This window comes from Colobus angolensis, unplaced genomic scaffold (genome assembly GCF_000951035.1).
Source record: "Colobus angolensis palliatus isolate OR3802 unplaced genomic scaffold, Cang.pa_1.0 Scaffold431, whole genome shotgun sequence".
Taxonomy (NCBI): Eukaryota; Metazoa; Chordata; class Mammalia; order Primates; family Cercopithecidae; genus Colobus; species Colobus angolensis.
Window position 1 is genome coordinate 1,770,701 of NW_012117722.1, and position 8,852 is coordinate 1,779,552.

An 8,852-nucleotide genomic window follows, 5' to 3' on the forward strand; every position below is an offset into this window, starting at 1 on the left:
TTACCCTCCCTAAGGCTGCTGTATTTTTGGAATTTTAAAGCAAAACAAGAACATGAGGTGAAAAAGAGATCAAGAAACAAAAAAAGACTACATAAAAATACAGGCTAAATGGGAAGGGGAGTGCATGATTCTTTTTTCTCCATTCCCCATTCATTGCTAAGGATAATAAGCATTATCTCAGAATTTAATCAAACCAAAGACTGATCTCAACATTCCATTAAAAAACAAGTGCATACTGTGTTCCCAGTATAGTGGAAGTCACCACAAGCACTACAAAGACACATATGATAAATTTTCAAACTGCTGGAAACTTACAATTTAGTTAGACATAAGCAAAGGTAACAATATACGGTACTTGTCATAGATAATTGAGCACATACTACATACAGAAGAAGCTTTTATTAAAGTAGAGATTTAAGCTGGGTTTTAAAGAATAGGAAGAATAGGAAGGTTTGCCAAAAGGGATATGCAAAATACATTTCCGGCTGAGCACAGTGGTCCATGCCAGTAATTCCAGCACTTTGGGAGGCCAAGGCGGGTGGATTACCTGAGGTCAGGAGTCTAAGACCAGCCTGGCCAACATGACAAAACCCTGTCTCTACTAAAAATACAAAAAAAAATTTAGCCAGGCATGGTGGCTCATGCCTGCAGTCCCAGCTACTTGGGAGGCTGAGACAGGAGAATCGCTTGAACCCAGGAGATGGAGGCTGCAGTGAGGTGAGATCACAACACTGCACTCCAGCCTGGGTGACAGAGCAAAACTCCATCACAGAAGCAAACAAACAAAAAATACATTTCCAACATGGACAACAGCAGAACCAAAACAAAACAAAAGAACATACTACCAGATTGTTTCAGGAGAAACAGCTGTCTGGTATAGCCAAAGCTATTTGTTGTAAAGCGTCTGAAGGAAGGTCAAAGACAAATGATGAAGCCAGAAGGCAGAGGAACATGAAGACCAGTTTAATGAATATAAAAACTTTTATGAGTCTTATAGAAGAATCAATGCAAATTTCTTAGGACGGAAGTAAAATAACCAAAGCAACGTTTTAGGAAAATCACTCTGAATGCACTGTGTAAAATAAATGGAGATGTGACACTGATGAGAAATCAGGAATAAGGTAAAGCCTTGGACATGTCAGAAAAATGAAACCAGAAAGCAGCAGAAGCAAGGAGAGAATTAAGAATACAGAAGCAAAAGGGAGAAAGGAGTAAGAACCATAGAATATACAAGTTTTTAAGATTAACTGGAACAATGACATTAACTTTCTTTCCAAACGGCTCATTATTTCAATTTTAGTTTATCAAACTGAAAGTAAAATAAAGACATCTACTACTCTTAATACTTACAAATGCTAAACATTAATAACTATCACTATAGCCAAAATTCCCACATTGAAACAATTTCATAAATCCTTGTTTCCTGTTTCCATATGGCGTATACAGGGATTTGGTTGATATTGCTATACAACAAGAGTTAATTCTGGTATCCCATTCTTTACTCCACCCAAAAGTATAATATCTTGGGTGGGGCGGGGTGGAAGCTATAGTATTTATGAAAGTATGAAAAACTTGGTCCTTTCCAAAAATTTGAAAAGTACCTCACAATAAACCCAAGACCAAACACATTTAATCTGACCATGAACCACATTAAAAGAACTTTTAAGACTTTTTTAAGGTGAGTAACTTTATTTCTATGGTATTAAAAATCAAAGTAAGTTTTGGGAGACAATTATTTTCTTTTAAAAATAACCATACAGCAATTCTAACAGCTGTACATATTGTTGTGCTCTAAAAACTGAAATACATAACACATACATAAATAACAGATAAAAATATGGTACATATGACATCAGTTTATAAGTAAACTTGAGGAAAAACTTAGTAGTTACATTTTACAGAATTACACACACACACACAAAGAACATTTTTATTTAACAGCTTGACTGGGCTCAAAGATTAAATCCTGTTTCCACATTTACTAATAAAAGGTATTTTTTAGAAAATAGAGCTAGCCGAAACTATCATCTTTGAAAATTAGAAACACAAGGGTATAACTATGTAACTATGTACAGTAAAAGTATTTCTCTTAGTTCCATAAATAAATATCTCCCAAGCACTTCTTTTTTTAGACTGAGTCTCACTTTATCACTCAGGGCACAGAGTGCAGTGACAGGATCTTGGTTTACTGCAAGCCCCACCTGCCAGGCTCAAGCGATTCTCTCACATCACCTTCCCGAGTAGCTGGGACTACAGGTGTGGCACCACGCCCAGCTAATTTTCGTATTTTTAGTAGAGACAAGCTTCACAATGTTGGCCAGGCTGTTCTCAAATTCTTGGCCTCAAGTGATCTGCCCACTTTGGCTACCCAAAGTTCTGGGATTACAGGAGTGAGCCACTGCTCCCGGCATCAAGCACTTTTTATATCAAATAAATTATTATAAAATATCATATGAATATGGAATACTGCATCACATTGTGATCATCACTTTTGCTCATCTGAATTAAACGTCAAAGTTAATATAACAGCCTCCAAAAAGACAGACATTTTAAGGTATAGCAAAACTAACCCAATGGGATAGAAATTAGTGTAGTGGATGCTCCCGGGGGACTTGACTGGAAATTGGCATGAAGGACCTTTCTAGTGTGACAGAAATGCTCTATCTTCATTGGGGTATTGGTGACATCATACAGACATTTGCCAAGACTCATAAAACTAAATGAGATCTGTAAACTGTTCTCTCTGTAATTATACCTCAATTTTTTTCTTTTTATGGTTTTATAGGTTTATTTTCAGAGTAAAACAATTACACAATTTAAATCTAGGTCCAACAGAATTACTCTGTCAAAGTCAGCAATAATGCCAAAATGCATTCTCACTTCCGGACACTCACCAGTATCATCTGAGTTTTCTCCCAGTGAAGCAAAAGGGTCTGATATTTTATTCATATACATCTCTCTCATCTGCAATATAATCTATAATTTCTTGTGGACATATTAACTTTTCCACATCTATATCAGGAATTTCAAACCCAAATTTATTTCCCATGACCATGCTTACTCTCTACTTGGTCTAAACTGTCAAAGCACAGGTCTTTCATAAAATAAGAATTCATGGAGGGATTCTCTGGGTCAATCTTGTCATAGAGTTTCAAGATACAAAGAAGACAGTCCTTGATTCCCTCTAACGTCAAAGGGAACACGTCACTATACTGGCAGCACAACTGTGTAACCTCTACCCAGCACCTGCGCAAGCACCAAGCCCACTGCGGAGTAAGCTGCAAAGCCCCAGCCTCATCAGAGTCCCCACAGAGCACAGGCAGTGGGCTGTGGCCAGCATGGGACCCGGGGCATCAGTGTGATGGCCAAGGGGAGGTGGCAGGCACAAGCAGATAGGACACAAGCTGCCATGGCTACCCCAACCCAGGATTTCCTACCTCAATTTTTTAAAAAGAAACATAGGAGGCCAGGTCCAGTGACTCACGCCAGTAGTCCCAGCACTTTGGGGGGCCAAGGCGGGCAGATCACTTGAGGTCAGGAGTTCGAGCCAGTCTGGCCAACATGGCAAAACCCCATCTCTAATAAAAATACAAAAATTAGCAACACATGGTGGCACGCACTAGTAATCCCAGCTACTTGGGAGGCTGAGGCAGGAGAATCGCTTGAATCCAAGAGACAAAGGCTTCAGTGAGCAGACATCACACCACCACTGCACTCCAGCCTGAGCAACAGCGTGAGTGAGACTCCGTCTCAAAAAGAAAAAAAAAAAGATGGCGAGAGCGGGGGGGCCAGACAGAGCAATTCCTGTCAAGAAGTTGACAAATGGAATCAAATGATGTTCAAATACAATTTCAAATATTATGTAGTTTTTAATAACTGTTTTTAAAATCCTTACACTGTAAAAAAAAAAAAAAAATCCAATATTTTTGCCATGTAATTGTAACCTATGCCAAAGAAAACCAGTGAACTGCAGCCCCCTGATTAGAAAATTCTACTCTAAGCTATACAGCTGTCCATCTCAAATAATCTGCTATTCATTTCCTCTCAACAACCTAATTGAGAAAAATATTTCTGAATAACTGAACTGTTGAAGGATCTCATTTTCATCCTTAGTTTGAAATAAGCCATTAAAAACACAAGATACTTCGGTCATGAATGCTTTGTACTTCCATAACCCATTACAAACACCAAGTTAAACTGTCAGGCTACACCTCACAGTTTCTTGAAAAGGAGTTAAAACATCAGCCGGACATGGTGGTGCATGCCTGTAGTCACAGGTACTTGGAAGGCTGACATGGGAGAATTGCTTGAGCCCAAAAGTTTGAGACCAGCCTGGGCAACACAGTAAGACCCCGTTTCAAACAAACAAAAAAAGACTTACAACATCATGACATCTGTTACCATATTCTACAGAGATATTAAGAACATTGCCTTACAGGAAGTGTTTAAAAAGGTCTGCTTCTTTGATATAACTAGTATGTTTTCTCCTCAAGGATCTTGAAAGTACATAAAAGACTGCATTTCCTTTTATGCTCTAGCCAGCAAAAAGCTCAAAAACTAATTTAAGATGGAACCAACTAAATTATGCTTGTCTTTATAGCCTGAAGATCTCCATTCTGTTTTTCCACCCTTATTTCACTCCATTCATGTAAACTATTGAGTTAAGATTCTGAGGTGTGTCACTGAGTCTCAACCACATATATTTATATATTTAGCACTTCATAGTGACTTAAAAGTAATTTCAAAAGGGCATAAATAAGTGGTGTAACTTCACTGTGAATTACATAATAAGACCAGTAGAAGTAATCATTTTTACAATAGTGGCCAACCTTAAAGATAAAAAGTAAGATTCTGAGAATTTAAGACTGTCACATTGGGAAATGGCAAACTTTTAAAACTACAAATCTACCTCTAGCAGAGGTAAACCACTCATAAATAAGTTTAGGTTGGTCATAAGAACATTTGTTCACTGCGTTGTCTTACAACTCCTGGGCCTTGTCTGAAAACTAAGAACATCTCAAAACAGAAAGGAAATTATTCAAGTCTGTTTTTAGGATAGAGGTGGTTTTTTACTTTATCTTTACCCAGGCTCCTTCTACTGATAAAAAAGTAAAACTATGGAATTATACTGGCAAATTTTATGAACAAAAGAAATGATATTTTAAAAACACTTTAAAATCAACATTTTAGAAATTATAGATTAAAAATTGACTTTACTATAGACACAAAACGAAATAAACATCTGTGAACTGAAAATTCAAATATTCCAATTTTATATGTGGCATATGCCATTTCAACATACAAAATTACTTTTCAGTGTTAATCCTTCGATGTAAGAAGGGTTAAATCTTTTGAAATTATCTTAAATATTTTTAATAATTTCTTGGTAATGTAATGTTTACCTGTATCTGTTCTGCTGTCCATTGGTCTAGGTTGACTGATTTGACCCTGGATATATGAACCCCAAGATTTCTATGAATTCCAGCACATCTGATGCAAATAAACACACCAATATTCCAGGAAGCCCATCGAGGACCTAATTTAGAAGAAGAAACCACACACACACAAAAAAAAGCAAATATTAAAAACTAAAATAAACATAACAGCATATTAGAAGCATTTTCGGTTTTATATAATTATAACGGAAGCTTACAGAAGTCACATGCTCAAATTTCCAAATGGTACTACTGGCAGCAGTCTGCTACGTGTGTCTTGGCAATCTTCAAGAACCTTACTGATTTTACTCATTTTGCTTTCCTAGAAACTTCCCCTCCATTCTAAGATTTTAAAACTAATTTATAAAAATAGCTTCTTCACTTAGCATAGTTGAATCAAGAATAGTAATACCCTACTGTAAAAATAATTTCTTTATTAAATGCATAAGATATGCTCACAAGATTAACAACAATTAAATAAAAATCAAAGACATTTCAAAAATTAAATGTAGAAATTAATAAGAAAAAGACAATCAGCCCAATAGAAAATAAGCAAAAAGATATGAATGAACAATTCACAGAAGAAATCTATGGCCAATAAGCATGAAAATATGCAGTCTCACTGGTAATTAGTGAAAGTGCTTTTTAACTCTACAGTTACTTCCATTTTGCACCCAACATACGGGACAAAATTTTTTTTTTTTTTTTTTTTTTTTTGAGACGGAGTCTCCCTCTGTCGCCCAGGCTAGAGTGCAGTGGCCTGCAAGCTCCGCCTCCCGGGTTTACGCCATTCTCCTGCCTCAGCCTCCCGAGTATCTGGGACTACAGGCGCCCGCCACTTTGCCCAGCTAGCTTTTTGTATTTTTTTGTAGAGACGGGTTTTCACCGTGTTAGCCAGAATGGTCTTGATCTCCTGACCTTGTGATCCGCCGGTCTCGCCGGTCTCGGCCTCCCAAAGCGCTGGGATTACAGGCTTGAGGCACCGCGCCCGGCCGGAAAAAAAAATTTTTAACCACTAGTACTAAGTGTTGGCAAGAAGGGGAAACAACCACAAAATCAAAAAGACCTGTATCACCATGGCTAAATCTCAGATATAACACTGACATTAAAAAAGGTTACAGATAAATGTACATAGTGTGAAACCATTTACATAAGTTGGAAAATGTGCAAAATAATAGCATACTGCATATTAATTAAATGTATCCACAAATTTCATGAAACTGAGTCAGGTAACCTGGTGGTGAGGAAAGCGGATGTGATCAGGGAAAAGTTCACTGTGGGTTTGGAGAGCAACAGTAACACTGAATTGCTAAGCTGTATGGCAAGAATACAAACTTTTGTTTCAGTAACATGTAACAGGCATATATGAACTGAGGTGTGCTACAAAATGTTAGTTCTTCAGTTCATGGTCAAAAAGTTGTGAAAAACACTGCTGAGAAACTCACATATGAATACAAGAATACAAGTCTTAGCTGTACAATTCTTCATACCTTTGAATATATTCTTTCACAATATTTTTTAAAATTTCTTAGGATTATTTTCACATATTGCTTGTAAAATTAATAAAGTAAAAATGGAAAAATAAAAGTAATATCTGGAAAATATGCCAAATATTCAGAATCATATTCCTAACAGACTTCTATAAATTAGATTATGAAAAATGTATATATATGGTAAGAGATATCAATAAAAATCAAGCAGCTGGACACAGTGGTTCATGCCTGTATTCCCAGCACTTTGGGAGGCCAAGGCAGGTGAATCATTTGAGGTAAGGAGTTCGAGACCAGCCTGGCCAACATGGAGAAACCCGGTCTCTACTAAAAATACAAAAAGTAGCCAGGTATGGTGGCAGGTGCCTGTAATCCCAGCTACTCAGGAGGCTGAGGCAGGAGAATCATTTGAACCCCGGAGGCAGAGATTGCAGTGAGTCAAGATCTCGCCACTATACTCCAGCCTGGGTGACAGAGCGAGACTCTGTCTCAAAAAAAAAATAAAATAAAGCTTTTTCTAAATGTAGCCTTCTGTTTTAAGTACATGCCATTTATCTAAAGGTGACACTGCTCTACAAAACAACATTAAAGCTAATAATTACAATATACTAAAACTAAAAATAATGCCTCCCCAAATTCTTTAATTACACAGCAGGAAGATTATGCACACGCAACTTATCCCCAAATATTCTGCTTTTACATTTGAGAAATGACATCCATAAACTGGCAAACATACATCTGGGACATCTATGACTACTCTAGATAGAGCTACTTCCCCCAATTACTTTCCACTCTGTCTCATCATTTCTAACACAACAATTTACAGCATAACAATCTGTTTTGAAGCTTACACATTAAGCTAAATAGTTACAGAGTAATAGCTGGAGGGTTTAATTATTTTTAGCAAGTAAATCTCAAACTAAGAAAGGTTAAAGAGACACACAGTGGGCTGGAAACAGTGGCTCACACCTGTAATCCCTGCACTTTGGGAAACCAAGGTGGGAGGATAACTTGAGGCCAGGAGTTTGAGACCAGCCCAGGTAACATAGTGAAACCACAGTGGTCTCTAACAAAAATTAAAAACTACACACCACATGTAGTGGTGAGTGCCTGCAGGTCTAACTACTTGGGAGGCTGAGGCAGAAGGATCGCTTGAGCCCAGGAGTTCAAAGTCCCTTTGAGCTATGATGGTACCACTGCACTCTAGTCAGAAAAAAAGAGGGATGGCGGGGAGAAGGGAGAGAGAAAGGAAGGAGAAATGCACAGTGAATTCTAGATCAGTGTCTCTCAAACCCTAATGTGCATGCACATCAACTGGAAATATTATGAAAATGAAAACTTTAATTCTGTGGCCCCCAGAGTAGCTCCTAAGGTTCTGCATCCTAACGAGTTCCCAGTGATGCCCATGCTGCCATCTACAGTTGACATTTTTGAATAGCAAGGTTCTAGAGCATTCTCCACAATCTTTAACTCAAGCATTCAACACACTTCCTGATTTGCTTTTATATAACTAATGTAATTAAGGGACTGATAAATGTGGCAGCAGTAAGAATGGAAACGAACAAATATGAATCACCAGGAAGAACTGACAGGGCTTACTCATAGAAAACATAATAGCAAAGGAGAAGGTAGAGGCCAAAATGCAAGTTCTGCACCTAGGATATAAAGCATGAGGGTACTTGTTGAGTCAGAAAACTGCAGGAGATCCAGTGAAAGCTTTAAATGATAGTGATACACCAAGATGAAAATGTCTGGCAGGTGATTTAGAATACAGGACTAAAGTTCAAACTGGATGCATACACACACACACACACACACGCACACACCTTCTTTTAAGATGAGAGCTGCAGTACCAAGAACAAAAAGAGCAAAAAAGCAGAGCACTAAATCTTAGGGAGAAAATGAAAGGCAGTAAAAGTAGAGAATG

General features: G+C 37.6%; 1 protein-coding gene across 2 annotated transcripts in view; it reads right to left on the bottom strand.

Moving 5' to 3' along the window:
• The window catches only part of SMAP1 (small ArfGAP 1), a 197,196-nt gene that overhangs the window by 122,001 nt on the left and 66,343 nt on the right, over nt 1-8,852 (bottom strand). For both annotated transcript variants that reach the window (XM_011957035.1, XM_011957034.1), the window contains exon 2: nt 5,403-5,536. In XM_011957035.1, the coding sequence (XP_011812425.1) occupies nt 5,403-5,536 (134 nt within the window). The remainder of the gene's footprint in view (nt 1-5,402; nt 5,537-8,852) is intronic.